The sequence below is a fragment of the Melanerpes formicivorus genome, unplaced genomic scaffold, assembly GCF_026170545.1.
Source record: "Melanerpes formicivorus ecotype bairdi unplaced genomic scaffold, bMelFor1.0.p_v2 SCAF_8, whole genome shotgun sequence".
NCBI classification, from domain to species: Eukaryota; Metazoa; Chordata; class Aves; order Piciformes; family Picidae; genus Melanerpes; species Melanerpes formicivorus.
Window position 1 is genome coordinate 20716395 of NW_027142360.1, and position 16420 is coordinate 20732814.

At 39.3% G+C, this 16420-nt stretch overlaps 1 protein-coding gene across 11 annotated transcripts in view; it reads left to right on the plus strand.

The window, feature by feature from the left end:
- Positions 1–16420, plus strand: part of TNRC6B (trinucleotide repeat containing adaptor 6B) — a 126206-nt gene that overhangs the window by 5471 nt on the left and 104315 nt on the right. For 9 of the 11 annotated variants that reach the window (XM_068142497.1, XM_068142500.1, XM_068142503.1 and 6 more), the window contains 2 exons: positions 11676–11748; positions 15236–15334. In XM_068142497.1, coding sequence (XP_067998598.1) covers positions 11676–11748; positions 15236–15334 — 172 coding nt within the window. Of the gene's footprint in view, positions 1–11675; positions 11749–15235; positions 15335–16420 lie in introns of those variants that run through there. The other 2 variants (XM_068142498.1, XM_068142505.1) reach the window with 1 other exon arrangement.

A 16420-nucleotide genomic window follows, 5' to 3' on the forward strand; every position in this document is an offset into this window, starting at 1 on the left:
AAGCTGTATGCTGGTATGCCTGTTTTAAGGCTAGTCTAGTACATCTGCACATGATCAGCATTGAGAAATGCCTGGGCTGTTTTCAGGCAGTTGTTGCTAGCTTTCCTGGCCCTGTGACCTCTGCATGATTGTATGGCTGTATGATGCACATGGTAACAAAGAGGTTCACCTCTAGGAGACAAAAGTAATGCTCCAGGGACTTGCTGGTCTGCTGTGGACTATATATGTTTTGGTCCTAGGACAGTTCGCCGGTGTTGTTAAGAGTAGGCCCTCTTGTCCTGCTGCTTCTTACAGCCAGGAGGTACAAGTTACCAGCCACCCTGTGTCAGGTTGGTCGTGTTAAAGTTGGATGTCTTGAGAGCTGTGTGTGGCTGAAGAGACACAGCTTGTCCAGCTCTAGACTTGTACGTTTGAAAACCACTTGCTTCTCTCCTGGGACATACTTTGGATCATTAGAAATAATATGGAGACAGTTGAACTACTGTAGATGTCACTCTCTTTTCTCACTACAGCCAACAATAGAATCTGATTTTTATACCACTGTACCATAACTGTGTGAGATGGAAGCTTTTCCAGAAGTTACATCTACTAGAAGGTGAAATCACCTATGCATTCATTTTCTTAACTAACACTGTCAAACAGTATTTCAGATGTCTGGGGTTTTTGTTGTGTGCACCCTGTAACTTAAATTGTAAGTTAAGGCTGTCAGCAGATGCAGCTAGATGGAACAATGTCTTTAATACAAACGTGGAGAAAGTGTGTGTATAAATTCTTGATTTGAAAATTTTGCTCTGGGGTGAAAGGATTGTGCCCCTCACCCCACTTGTTACAGTAACCAAAATATACCTCAGTCCAAAATGAATTGCCATCCATCCTTGACCCAAGGCAGATGCAAATCACTTTAAAAAAGAAGGATATAATACATGTTGCATGAAATAGTTGCTTTACAGCATCTGCAGCCAACCACTGTAATGATCTTTAATATCTTTCTTCATGACCTTCTTTAGGATTTTTATGCCTTGGTATTTTTCTTTTCCAGATCTGTTTGTGTGATTATCACAGTGTTCTTGCATTGCTGTAAGTGTAGTGATTTTACTGTGTTTGGACAGTGCTTATTCCAAAGTTCTTGTTTGAGGTTTTGCTTTGCATTGTCGTGTTCAATTTCAACTGCTTCTAAGAAGCTAAAAAGAGATTAGCACAAATGTGTGTCCACACAGGAAGTTTTACTGTCACAGCCATTGTAATTTAAATTAAGCTCCTTCCATATGTGTTTAAGTTCAGAGAAGAATTTTGATTCAAATTGGCTTTCTCACTATTTGTATTTGTCAAATGGCTAAGATTTTGCCTTGTCAGATTTTAATTGCATTATACCAGATGTCCGTTCTTGCAACGGAGGCTTTCTGTTTGTTTGGGTTTTGTTGAAGAGAACAAGAAGGAAAAAGAATCCAACCACAGTTTGTGTTTGGGATTGTTCATCAAGATACAGACTATTTTTCATTGACGTTAGGGGGGAAAAAAATCAATTTTTAATATTTTTGAAAATGTTCTCATATTAAGTTTTTAAAGATGGATGCTGTCTTTATACTCATATTCCCTTGTCCCTTTTGTGTTGATGTGTATACAGGCACTGCTCATGTATTTCCTAGCTTTTTAAAATGAAGTGGCATACTAAAGCTTAGAGAGAGGTGCAGTGTATTTCTGGTTTTGGTTTTTTGTTGCTGTGTTTTGTTTGTGGTATGTTTGTTGTTTTTTTTAATATAGCTGTGTTTTTTGCTTGCATAAATGTTTGGGTGCTTCCTTCTTTGCTCCTTCACTTGCTGTGGCTAGTGTGGTGATGGCATGAAGGATATGCGCAGATTTTAGTTTTCTAATGTTTCTGTTACAGGTAACATTCCCTTAACATTTTATTTAATGTATCTAATGGCACTGACTTTGCTGACTTTTACTTGGAAGAGGATAAAGTGTTTTTTACAGAACAGTCTTTTTCACTCGCTTTTAAAACTATGTAGTTACAGTAAATTAGCTGTCCAGAACTTTAGAGTAGAATAGAATAAACCAGGTTGGAAGAGACCTTCAAGGTCATAGTGTCCAACCTATCATCCAACACCACCTAATCAACTAAACCATGCAACCAAGCACCCTATCAAGTCTCCTCCTGAACACCTCCAGTGATGGTGACTCCACCACCTCCCCGGGCAGCCCATTCCAATGGGCAATCAATCTTTCTGTGTAAAACTTCCTCCTAACCTCCAGCCTAAACCTCCCCTGGCTCAGCTTGAGACTGTGTCCTCTTGTTCTGGTGCTGGTTGCCTGGGAGAAGAGACCAACCTCTGCCTGTCTACAACCTCCCTTCAAGGAGTTGTAGAGAGCAATAAGGTCACCCCTGATTCTCCTCTTCTCCAGGCTAAGCAGCCCCAGCTCCCTCAGTCTCTTCTCATAGGGCTTGTGTTCCAAACCCCTCACCAACTTTGTTGCCCTTCTCTGGACACGCTCCAGCAAGTCAACATCTTTTAATTTTTGAAGTGCACGGAGTTGTAACCAAAACTGACCAATAGCCTTCCCTTCTGCTGGAGGTGAACTCCTGGTTCTTTCACACTCAAAGACCAACTTCCTATTCTTTGTCCTTGGCAATCCATGTATTGCAGAAAATGGACTTCTTGTTGATTGAAAAGCAAGTTAGCTTGGGAGAAATATCAGGGCAGGGATGGAAGAAAGTAGAAGTCCCATTCTATCAAATAATTTTGATATTGACTAATAAACAGTGGAAAAGACTCCTGAAAGCATAACATGGTAGCCTCAGGGCAAGAATACAGTGACATAATTGGTCTGTTCTGTCTCCAGCGCTAATCCTGTCCTTTTCCAGTGCTAGATAATGTTACTTTCTCCAGTTTAGGTAAATAGATAAAGGGGTACTGCCTTGTATATGGATACTGTATATCCTCTTAACTTGCCTTTGCTTCAGAGCAAAGTAAATAAACTAAAACTAACCTTAGTTTTACAAAACTTTGGCTCAAAACAACCAAGCAACCACCAACCTGAGAATTTTTATTACTCCAATTTCCAACTGAGTAAAGGATGAATAGAACCTTACACACAGAAGTGGAAAAATGCTCAAACCAGAAAGAAATATAGAGATTTTAAATGTGATAGTAGAGCTTGACTGAAAATCACTTCCCATGTATCTCAGTAGGTGGCTTAAAAAGAAACTTGCATATTTTTGGTAGAAATAATAAATATTTATTACCTTGCCATTTTTGGAGGAAATTAGATGTGAATGCTGAAGAACTATTCTGGGCCAAAATGTAGGCCCTTGACCTCATGTATACTTGAGCAGGTTCAAAACTCTCTTTGAAAGTGTAGTTTCACATTGAGTAGTTCTGACTGAAGCAGGATTTCAGACGTTGCAGTGTTGAAGACCAGGATTGTATTGCTAAGAACTTTTAAACGAACAGCAAACCAAAAAGTTTAGCAATTAAAATACAAACGAGTGTGTTGCCTAATTTCTCTGAAGAAGATTGGAAAAACATTGTGGAATCTAAAGCAGGTTTTTGAAAATTAGCTTCTTATTCCTTAGGTGCCTAAATAGCTGAAAAGTACAATTCAGATTGATGATGTCAAGCTATAAATATTGATGAAGCTGTGTTTGGCATCTGGTTGTGTTGAAAGTTGTTGTTTGCAATTCTAGTTTAGAATTATTTGCTTAACAACTCGGTATTTGTTTTCTTTTTCAATGGTAGTGTTAAGATCTTGGACTTCTGTGTCTATAATCATGTCAGTTGGAAGACAAAATGTCTTTGTATAAAACAAACTCAGTTATTATTAGAGATGTGATAAATATGGAGCATGCATGAAAATTTTGGGACAAATAGCGGGAAGAAATACAAAATAGAAGAAAACTGATTTAAGCTCATTCTGTATCACCTGGCCCCAGACCCTTCTGGCTCTGCCTTGGTTCAGTATGGCTAGAAACACCTACCTAAAGCTGCATTTCAGGGTGATCTAGAGCTGCTCTTTGTGCAGGGGGATGGGTGTGGATGTGGCATGGCTTGCTGTAGGAGGCAGCTGCACTATTGCTGCACTGATAAGAATTTCTTAACTGCAGCTCTTACATTTGAAGACAACAAAACAGGATAGCTTAACAGAGGGAACTTTGATACTCTTCTAATTATAATACAGGAAGATATAGTAAGAAAAGAGTTTGAAAGCTGCAGCATCTTCCAATCCTATGGTGTATTTAAATGATTTTTTTAGTAGTGCTTCTTTTAACTCTTGTAATTGGTGAAATTGTTATTTAAATGTGTCAGTGGATGAGCCACCTGTCCCCCTTTCCCATGGGCATGCCTGCTAACTACTTTATCAGTTGTAATTTAGTTACTGCTGGTCTTGATATAGGACTTGATGACTCCTACTTGCAGCTCAAAGGAAGCCTTCGTTCCTGAATTGTCTTTCATGGTATGGTATGAACAATCTGTTGGGATGATTCTTTTGGGATTATCAGCACTAAGGGAGTTAGTTACAGCTTTCAGGTTTAAAGTTCAGCCCTTGAGAAGTAGGCTTCTCTCTCAACGTTTTGCTCGAGGTGGAGAAAAATGTATAGAGTTCCTGGTCTAGTGTAACATCATCCTTCTCTTTGTCTCTCCTTCAGAATACAGAGGACTTGAGTTTCCTGGAGGCTTTCTGTCACTTTGCAAGTGCCCTGAAATAACAGACTCGCTACCGTTTTACTGGTTTTGCTCCAGCAGTGCTGAATCACAGGAATGCTGGTATACAGAGATTGCTGGCACTTTGAGTGTATTGACTGCATCCCCATTATTGCCACCAGGGCACCACTGAATTACTTGATAGTTGTAGTGCTCATGGTAATGGCTGCTTGTGTGCCATTAGGATTCCAAGCATTGCTACCATTATCAAGCAGAAATAGTATCATCAGTGTGAAATAGCCCTTCTTTTGTGCCTGAAAAGCATTCATTTGCAAGACCTAAGAAAACAGAAAATGAACAATTTAGAATAATGAGGATTTTTATAGTGATAGTTTGCTTCCAACTATAGTGAAAAAATTCTTTCCTTGTGTTCGTTGGGTGAAACTGATACAGGAAAAAGTAGCTAGTATTCACTCCATCACCTTTTAATTCCTCGATGTTCCAGTCTTCACCAGAACCCTTACTGTGTTGCTGACTGTCGAGAAGACACTTGATCAGTTAAGATAAGAGTACTCCCAACAACCTCAATTTTGATAGTTATCATAAACATTGTAATAGAGTTTTGAATGTCTTGGAGAGAGAAAGTAGAAGTAGTTTTCAGGATGTTTATTATACATACCTACATACCTACACACGTGTCTATATGTATGCTTCAGCCACAATGAAAGGTACAGTGGGTCAAAGCATAAAGGACTTCAGGAAACAATCGCTTGACAGCATGGGCCAGATTATAGTTGGGATGTACATAACCTTGATTGCAGTTGAGAAGTGATGTGCAGTGTATGATAGCCGGCAAAGTAAAGACAAATAACATTTGTGTTCACTGGGACCTTTAATTCTTCCAGCAAAATCAGTATGAGCAGGAAAGAAATGAATGTTTATGCTGCTTTATGCAGTAGAGAGGGGCAGAAAAGGTGTAAGCAAACCATTTTTTGAAATGCACTTTTCAATTTATTTTGTTCCTTTAGTGGGAGGAGGATGGTTTAGCACCTTAAATGTTGTTTATGCAAAGGTTTTGGAACACTGGAAAGGTAGCAATGCAGTGTTCTGTGTTTGGCTCATTTTTCAAGGCTGTCTTCAAATTAGAAAGTCTGAGTTAAGACCATTTTTGTGCAGTCCAGGGCTGCCTTTCCTTACATTGCTTTTGAAGCTATGCTCTTCTGGCCAAGTGATCAAGCTTGCTTTTTTAAAATACTATATAGGTAGGAGTTAAGAAGTACTGCTAGTTTGCTCAGAGGAAAGCCCCATAAATGTGATTTGAGAATTAATGTTTTGCACATGGTCCTTGTGCCCTCCTTCATGTTGAGTTGTAACGGGGAACATTCTTTAATGGAAACCCCCCACCCCAAACTCACTGATGATTCTGGTTTTTTGAACAGATCATGTTGTATAAATGCCTATTTAGCAAAAAAACTCTGATGTCTTCAAAAGTGGTTTATATTATGATAGTGTTTTGCTAACTTTGTGTTTGGGCTGGTGATGTGAAAATCCTTAAGTACTATGAGAGTGATTGACCATTGGAAGGGGCTGCCCAGGGAGGTGGTGGAGTCACTGGAGGTGTTTAGGAGGAGACTGGATGAGGTGCTTGGTGCCATGGTTTATGTGATTAGATGGTGTTGGGTGATAGGTTGGACTCGATGATCTCAAAGGTCTTTTCCAATCTGGTTAATTCTATTCTAACTTGTTTTGTCCTTAATCTGTGTGTACAAAACTGTGTAGTCCTGCAGACTAATGTGCATGATATCTATTCCAAGTTAGTCATCTTGTCATGGGAAGTGGCTGTGTCGTATCTACACTTAACAGCTGAACTACTTACACCATATACTACAAAAATACATCAGTGCAGAGAAGTTAATATTGAACAAAATTGTGCAGCCAACAATGGATTAAACATAATGGCCATTTTATCCTGTGTCATATTTTGCTGTAGAATACCACAGTGATTTTTGTGGTGCACTCAGCTGCCACTGCTGAATGCTGTTCTGTGGATTTGGAGTTTTTTTTCTTTTAATAAGCAGCTGAGGATTTTTGTTGTCTTCCATTTCACCCAGCTGCTTTATTTAGAGTTATATCTTTAGTTCATTTTTTCTTGTAGTGCTAATCCTTCCTGGGTTTTCTTCCACCAAACTAATGAAAAGAGATGGTTCTAAACTATATGAAAGAAAGTGGTTATGAAGCCTCTCTCAAGCTTCAGTAGCATCTCTTTCCCCTACTGAATTGTTTCTAATTGAGTACAAGTAACATCTGCATCTTCAAAGTTGAAAAGTGTAGTGGAGAAGCACTACCACAGTGAGACTGGGTTGTCCTGGATAATTTTTATAGTAAAATCATTACTGTTATGGTGCCAGTGTCGATGGAAACCGTGAAACGTTTCTGCATTGTGTTGAAGTTGCAAATTACTTTAAGCCAACTTCCCAATATCCTAATTGGGTATATGATGGTTTTGTGTGGTTAGGTCAGCAGCTGACTTTTGTGTGATGATTTTCTTGGACAGCTTGAGGCCTTTTTGAGCAGAGCAGGTTCTCAGTTGCTTTATCAGAATCAGCCCATAACATAAGTTGGAACTATGACTGGTGCGTCTTGGGGTGCATTAAAAGAAGTGTGACCAGCAGGATGAGGGAGGTGATTTCTACCCCCTTACTCTGCACTCATGAGACCCCATCTGGAGTACTGCATCCAGTTCTCATACCCCCAGCATAAGAGGAACATGGAGCTGCTGGAGCAGGTCCATAGAAGCACCACAAAGATAATCAGAGGGCTGGAGAACAACCCCCCTTATGGGGACAGGCTGTGGGCATTGGGGCTGTTCACCTTGGAGAAAAGAAGACTCTGGGGAAATCCTACAGGAACCTTCTAATACCCGAAGGGGTGCCTACAAAAAAGCCCAGAAGGGACTTCTTACAGGAGCTTGTAGCGATGAGAGTTGAGTGGATTGAAGCTTGAAGAGGGTAGATTTAGACTAGATACTAGGAAAAATTCTATATAGTATGGTGAGACACTGAAACAGGTTCCCCAGGGAGGTTGTGGATGCCTTGGAGGAGTTGAAGGCCAGGTTGGATGAGGCCTTGAGCAACTTGGTCTAGTGGAAGGCATTTCTGCCCTTGGCAGAGGGGTTGTAGCTGGATGATCTTCGAGGTCTCTTCCAACCTAAACCATTCTCTGAATCTGTGAACTAAATTTTAAATTAAAATTTGCTGCTGTCAAACATCTACCCACTTAGCAAAGGGAAAGTTAAACCACAGTGACAGTGAAGACCCCTTTTGTCTCCAAACGTACTGTTTCTAGTCAGAAATTGTTTGAGTGCAAATCACGTCCAGAAAGCTCTCAGTTCATGCTAAAAGCACCGAAAAGGAACACTCAGTTTATGGCATAGTCCAATGACAGGAACAGTTTGTCACTAGATAATGCTGTGCATGAAGCATGAACAGCAGCTAACAAGATGATGTGAGCAATTAGAAACATGCCACCTCTTGGTTACCTTCACAGCAAACCTTTCTTTTAAGGTGTCCATTGGAACAGTTTAGATTTTTGTGCTGTTAACTTGGCTATGGTGGTAAACCAATGGTTCTGGACCTCTTTTCATTCTTGGAAGTTGGTTGTACTTTGCAAAACCAAAATTGAAGTATTTGATGCTAGCTGTGGTTAAGACAGGGTAGTGGATTCTGAATGATTTGAGATGGGCTTGAATGTTAGCCAGTTGAGTGCTGCTGCTGTGTTATTCTTGCAAAAACGGAGTTACTGTAGGAGCACACTTGTATGTGTTCTCCCAGTTCTTGTACAAGAAACCAGTTTTGCTCCATGTGTTTTCCTAGCTGTGAATAGAAATGATGTTTTCAGAGCTTCCTACTACTCTGTCATATCTCATCATTAGTAGGAAGTTGTCACACGTAGTACCAATGTTTACTGTTTCTCCAGATTTGGATGAAAGGTTGAGGGGGTGAATTTGAAGAAAGTATTTTCCTGATGGCAGCCTATTCCTTTCAGTTCTGTGCTGCTGGTGTATTTTGGTGTCCCTACAGAGGCAATTTGTGAGGTGACCAGAAAAGGAGGTATTTGGTGTGATTGAAGAATTCAGTGTGCAAATGTAAGATGATGTGCAGCACCCTGAAAAATACTTGAGGAAAAAGCCAGTCTGGAAGTCCTGACTCTATACAGGAGATTCTACTGCTTCATAGATTCCCTAACCTAGCTAAGCAAATTGCAGCACAGAAACTAGAAACACATACAGAGTATTTGGAGGGTTACAGGATATGTATAATTCTAGTCAGTCAGAGCAGGACTCAATATATGTAAGCGAGGATTGTGCAGGTATGATGAGTTACTTGTATTGATGCAAGATAATAGAGACTGAGTCTGATCTTTCAGCGTGCCTGGCTGCCTGAACTATTAACTCTGTATTGTAGTTAGCTGATTAATACTTGGTTAGGAATTATCAGAGCTCTTGGAGGGAAAGGGGAGGTGTCCCTCCTCTTTGCTCTGTCAGAGGAATGGTGCATAAATTGTGGATGAGTTGTTTGATTTTTTTTTTTTTTTTTCCCCCCCGTTTTTCCTGTCTTCTGACTGCCTAATTGAACTGTATCTGCTTGCCTGGCTAAAGACTTTTCCTACATGCTCCAGGTAAACAGATTGAAGCATGCTAAAGTCCTGGCAGAAGTCGATAACTTCTCTGAGAACTTGAATTTGGACATGTGTGCACAATATTCAAATTTTATTCTGACTGTGGTGGACACAGTTGTTTTCCTTGCTGTGACATCTTTGCAGAACTTCATGGCTACCTGTCATCTTCTGTCTTTAACCCAAACTTTTCACTGGATTCTACTCTGTGTCACTTTGACTTTGCTAATTAACACTGTTATTGCTCTAGAAACATAGGCCTAAATTTGTCAGAGTAACAGGAGGGGGTTGATCAGTCTTGCCTTGTCATATCTATTAAAAGTTACTGATGAGAAGCTTTTTTTTCAGTCATGGATAGGAATCTGTACACCATGTATAAGGTTCTATAATGAGGTAATCAGATTATTGGCATGATTAGTGCCAGTGCTCTCTTTCCTCATGGAGACACTAGTGGTCCATAAGCAGATGGTGGATTGGCTAGAACTTTGAGTGCTTTTTCTAGATAGCCATATTACAGTGTATTTCAGTATCCAGCCTGCAAGAAAGCCATTCTGAGAAAGAAATGTTATTTGGCCATTCTATGCAATATTTCCTTTCTTCAGCTTCATATCCTGTGCTGTCAAAAATAACACAGACTCTTTTTGGCTGGTGCTCTTGTTGGATAGTGGTACCTGTCAGAACTCTGGTGAAACTGCAAACTCAACAAGAGCCTTTGACTCCACCTATAAAGTATTGTGTACTTGACTGCATAGGTTAAAAATAGTGTATTAAATGATGTGGGTGGATGTTTCTGAGGCACTTTTGGGAGATGTGTGATAATTCAGAAATAAATCCATTTGTATTTTTTCTATAGTTTTGGAATTTAACAGGGAAAACTGAAAAACTTAAGAGACAACAGTGGGTTGCTCTTGACTTCTGCTTGTATTTTCAGTATACCTCAGTAGAAGGAGTATTTCCCTAATCTTACACTGTCTAGTGAAGCCAGGTGACTGTAACTTGCTTTGTCATTTACTAACACGAAAGCACTGCTTATTCTTTGAACAGAGGAAATGTTACAAAGTGGTACATGTTGGCTTCCCAGTAATTGCAGAGTATGCATTCACTTATGGTGAAAGTAATCAAGACTTTGGGTTTTATTAGACTTCTGTCTCCAGAGCTTTGGCTTCTAACAGTGACTTAAAATGCTTTGCCTGGCAAAATCATTCTAGGTTTAGGCGTGGGCTCTAAGGTTGCTAATACTTTTTGGGACATCATGCTAATAAGGTGATGATTTGCTTAGTGTACTTGGAAAATTAGTTCAGAGTGACTGAGGAGACTGAGTGTGTTGTACATCTCCTTTGATGGAGCTTTGAAACATGAATGTTTCAGTTTTGCCTTTCGTGTCTATATGTAGTTATGTAAGCAGTTAAAACTGTTGAGAAAAAGGTAATATGATTGGGGGGGGAGGGGGGAGGAGACAAAGGTGCAGCTTGCTGCCAAGCAGAACATTTCCAGCACATGTAAAATATGCAATGCCTAGTTTAAATGATGGCATTTGTTTTAGAAGGTATTGCTGTTTATACCTTTGAGGAAATGTTAGCCCTTTTATTCAAGTGGTTTCAGTGTCAAAGTTTGTGGAAACTAATAGTGACAGTAAATCCTTGGAAGGGGAGCTTCCTGTTCAATATCAGTTTGACATTTCCTTTGTGCAGCACTATGCAAGGTACAGTGTTAGACTTCAGTATCAGGCTTGTATTTATAGTATTTAGTGATGATTTATAGCAAATCAATCAACCAGCAGACTAAATACTGTAGATACAGGTCTAGAATAATTCTTGAATGACTTGGCGAATCACAAACCTGATTGTCAGTCTAAGTTGTGTGGTGATGGAGAAGTAGTGAGTATACATAAGTAGTGAATGGTATTATGTTTTTAACATTTTCTCCAAGGTTGTTGAAGATGTATTTACAGCAGTGGTACAACTGTATTCTGTAAAAGTGTCAATTAGTTAAAACTTGAGCCTAAGGTTCTGCAAGGAAATTATTTTTGCAATGTGTAAATTTCTTGCCTTCGAAGAATTATTTCCTAGGCTGAAGTGGAAGAGTAGCGAGGGGTAGTGTACTTCTCTCCTTGCTTCTAACCCTTCTTTTCCCCCATCTCCCCATTACTGCATAAACTGGGGTAGGGGGTAGGGATTCTGTTGCTGCTTTTTCACTCAAAATATTTCTTTATTCTACATGTTTTTATGAAGATGAATATGGCTTTTGGTAGTAAGGTTTGGTGAGCTTTAAAGACAATTGACTTTTGCTTTCATGTGTTTGTTTTCAGTAGTGCCCAGTTGACTGACTTCTAAAATTTTATTTATGTGTTTATCCTTCCAGGGTTTTGTTTTTGCACTGAATGTAGCCAGGACGGATCCTTGTGGGCTTTGGCAGCCCTTGGAAACTGTCAAAGGTAAAAATCAACCTAAGTTCAATACTGCATTCATGAAAGTTGGAGGTTAGAACAACATCACCCAGTACTAGTTCTTAACAAGCTATAAGGATATACTGCTGATCTTACATGCTCTCTAGCATATTATTTGCTCTGTGGGTTTGGGTGTGAAGTTTATGCTGTAACTGTCTGATGCAGTTTAGTTTTGTTAGCCCAAGTTGCTGCATATGATGGTTTTCTTTGAAAATTAATTTGTAATGGGATTTTATAGTCACTGGAGCCAGTGATTAGTTCCTACAAACCATGAAGTTATATTCAGATTTTGTTCTTCTGGATGCTCTTGGTTTCATCTCATTACCTCTCAGCTTGCATTTAAAGTGATTAAAAAAATAATTAGGTTATTTTTCCATATGCTTATTTTCTTGTTGCTTTTGTACACTCCTAAACTGTAATGCAAAGCAGTAGCAATGGGATATAATATGGGTAGACTATCTGTTAAAAATTACCTATGTTTTTGTCTGTGTACCTAGGTATTAACGATCACAGTCATGTATCACTACAATTGTATCACATAAGCAGTCTCATTTAAGACACAGTTCAGAGCACTATTGCCTTGTTCTAGCTGATTTTTTTCCAAGTATGCTGTGTGTACAAGATGACCATCTTTGAAAAGCACTGTTGCGCCTGTTTTGCTCTGTGCTCTTGTGAGAGAGTTTGGTACCTACACTTGCTGACGTGAAGCAGTCACTTTGGCTGAGAAGTCACCCTCAGTTGTAAATGACTGCTTCAAAAGTCTGCCACATAGGTCATTTCCCATGGACTCAGGAATCCCCAAATGCCTAGCTGTGTCAGTAAATAATGTCGAAATGCACTGCTCTTGTGCCAGTGGCCATGGGAATCAAAGATTGGTGTATGCAGAAAGAACATAAAAATGATAGTATTGGATTTGGATTCTAGTTTGTTGGTTGATATTTTGTTTCCTGAAAGAAGACAGTTAAACACCGTGGGGCAAGATGCAATAGAAGGGTAAGCCCAGCAAAGCTTGCTTTTGCAGCACCTCTTGCAGTCTGTGGCTTAGGGTCTTCCTACATCAGATGCAAGGTTTTTCTTGGGTGAATTTCTTCTTCTCTTGTGAATTTGTCCAGTAAATTAGATAGCAAGAAGGTAGAAGTTTTAAAATGCTATCCCATGTGAGCGAGTTCACTCTGAGTATTGTATGTGTTTTGACTGTTAAAGCTGCTAAAACATAAATTACAGGACAAATTTAGAGTCAGCAAATAAACCCTGTCTTCCTTTTCCACCATATTTATTTTTTTATAGATTTCTCTCCTACTTTATCTCTGAGCTATGGACAGTTCCAATGTATTTAATCTGTCCTCTGTAGGAGGGCTCACTTATGTCTATTCTTGCCTTAACTTACTTGCTAGTACTACTGGATTTTTCTTTGAGATGCACCTGTTGGTAGTGTTTTGCTGTTTTCCAGGAGTAGCATATAAAATCTCATGTTAAATATTGCCATTTTCAGGGATCTCTCAGAAGATACACATGACAGTTTTTCAGAGGTTCATACTGGAGATCTTCCAGTGCTCAGGAGCAGTGACCTCTGCTTGCAGCAGTGTTGGCCTGACCTGATCAGTCTTTTTCCTTTGTTCTGTTTTTTTTTTAATAAGCTTTATTTAATGCTTCAGTAGGTCAAGTTCTGTCTTGTTTGTTTCTCCAATTTGAAGCCACTTCAGTGCCACAATAATCTTTATAACCAAAGGTGTTTTGGCTATTAGACATTGGATTATTTAACACTCTGTGAAGCTTCCCAGTTACTTGTATCTGATACTGCAAAATCACGCTTGGAAAGTCCCAGCTGCAGTAGTGGGTTTCAGAAACTCAGTGGTGAAGTACCATGGACAGGGACTGCTTGGCCTGTACTCCTCCCCTCCTGCTGGACAGAAGAGAGCCTGGCAGGGAGAAGAACTTCGTTTATGCTGGAGGATCTTGCATAATACAAGCCTTGCTTAGCATTGATGCCTACAATTTTTGATTATATGCTGCAGGCAGAGTATTTGGTGAGACTTTGGATGAGAGTTCTGCTTTACTCTTTCCTCTTTCTCCAGAAAATGAAATTACTGTGCTCTAAATCTTTGCAGTTCTCCTACTTTGCATGAGAAGATAGATTACTGAACATAACAGCTTGTTGGTTGTAAAATTCAATGCATTGTATGTAACAAAAGGCCTGATGCTACAAAATTGTTGTAGAATATGTTCATCCTTTGTGTCAACACAGATATTGTCTACCTATGTACAACATACAGAAGACACTGGCAGTGCAGACAGCCTCATCTTTAGAACAGGTTTTAAGCTTGGCATAAAGGAGGTGATGAACTTGTTTTAACCTTGTTAAGATTTGTACTCCTGAAGTTGTCACTTTCCAGGTTTGGAACTGCTGTGAAGGTGACAGTAAAATCAGCAGCTCTGTAGCTGAGATGCAAAATGGGAGAAATGAAAGCATTATTTCAAATACTGGTGTAGTCAAAGAGCTACATCTTCAGAGGCAGCTGTTAAAGACCAATTGTTCTTAGCATGTTCTTTCCACATACCTGAAGTGTTCTAGATCTGTTGATGCTTTACATCTTGCATTTTGAGAGAGAGATTCCTGCTGCATATTTGCTGACATGTTTGATCTCCTAAATTGATAAATTTGATCCATTACCTCTGAAAGATGGCTCATCCTCTGGAGTAGAAGACATCATTATTTTTGTAACCAAAGTCTCTCTGACTCTTGCATTCTTCTATAAGTTAAGTTACAATTCTAAGAATGGGGCTTGGAGTGTAGATTTCCTCCCCCCGCCTCCATGGGAGCTGCACTGACACTGTCAAACAAATTTAAAAATAAGTTAGGAAGTAGTGTTGGATATTTGGAACACTGAGAGCTGTTGACCTGGGTTAGATTGGAAATGTCAGCCTGAAGATGAATGACTGTATCAGTTCTCTGAACCATGCAGAGCATATAATGTATTTATTTCTAAAATGAAATCAAGGTGAAATTCCCTCAAGCAGGAATTCAGAGGTACTGCAAGATCCCTGGAAGCCATAACAATTTTTCAAACTAATGACTTTTGGATTGTCTGTAAGCCAAATATCTGAAGTTTATATTTGCACAAAATCTGTTTCCAAGTAAGAATTACTCATCTCTAATCCCTGTGATTATTCCTTACTGCCTGTAGCTTAAATGAGTAAATGAATATGTTAAATACTCAGCAATGAGATGCTTTAAAAAGAAAGTGTACTCCTGGTAGGTATGTTTTTTCTTACAGTAAAGTAGAGCTAAGTCTTGTCCTTAGTAACAGTTGTCTTGTTTGTATAAAACATGACTTCAGCAACTGTGTGTAGAATGGGATCATTAAAGATAATAGCCATAGGTTTGTTATTTATGTGCACCACAATCTTGCATGATACTGTCAGAGGCAGAGGAATCATTGGTTTTAAAATGTGTCTTTCTTTTTTCATCCTTTAGGCAGTATTTTGCATTTCTGCAGAGCTTTGCACAGATCCCGTTCCCATGCAAACTGATGAGGGAGAAATACTGGAGGAAGGCAGTCCCAAGGTCAGTGAGGTAAATGCCACTATATTTTGGAGGAACAAGAACTTGCATGGCTGAAATGAAGGATAGATGGAGTGAACATTGACTGCTGTTAGTATTTGTAATAAATACCTGCATGCAAGTAAATAATATTTATTGCCTTGGGGGTATTGAAGAATTTCTTTTAATGGTGTTTAGAAAGGTGGAAGGTTTTTGCTGTCTACTGAGGATTGGAATATGTGTCTTTGGGCACTCCCAGGAATGAAAGAGGAAGCTCCTGTTGCTAAAAAGAAATACTACCCTTGATTGTATTCCATTTCTTAGAACTGGAAGGGCTTGTCAAGCTTTCTGTCCTACCCATCCACCCAACTCTCTCAACTGACTTAAACAATTAGGAATGTGTCATTGTTTATGGATTACTGACTGACCTGTGTTCCAAGTTCTGCTTCTTGCTTTCTTGTGCTTGCCAGAATGTGCCTTTTTTCTCCTTTTTGTGAGATTGGGATACTCTTGATTCTCAGCATACCTTGTGGGGACCAGAGGCTGTGAAGTGTACTGCTGAATATGACGGTTGTGTCCTATTTTTTGCTTGCTTCTTGAAGTTGCAGGTATTGACTCACAGATCACTTGTGGTTTGCATAATGACCTAGTGTTTATCATATTCCTCATTAGGGTTTTTTGAGCCTGTAAATGATACCTAAAGCTGTCATCATCTGGGATTTTATTTCCTATGAACATTTACGAAGGCCTTGGCACACTTAATATGTTAGCGGCAACTTTGAAGCTCTGCAACATCATAGAAGTTGAGTCTGCAACTCGTAGGTCTTATGAGATTGTTAAATAGTGATTAAGCACATTCCAGCAATTTCAGTGACAATAAATGTCATGTATGAGCACAGATTAAGGTCCCATTCTTCACCTTTATTCTAAATAATTCATTTCCAGCCAAAAAAAAGATATTTTTGCCTGTGACAAAAAGAATGGAATTACTGTTTATGGTGATTTGGACCATCTTTTATTGGCTGCCTCAGAATAATTATGACATAAGAGTGAGCAATCTTTCTGTCTTGACATTACTTCTTCAATTCTGTAGGACCTCAACAACAGTATCAAAGCTAT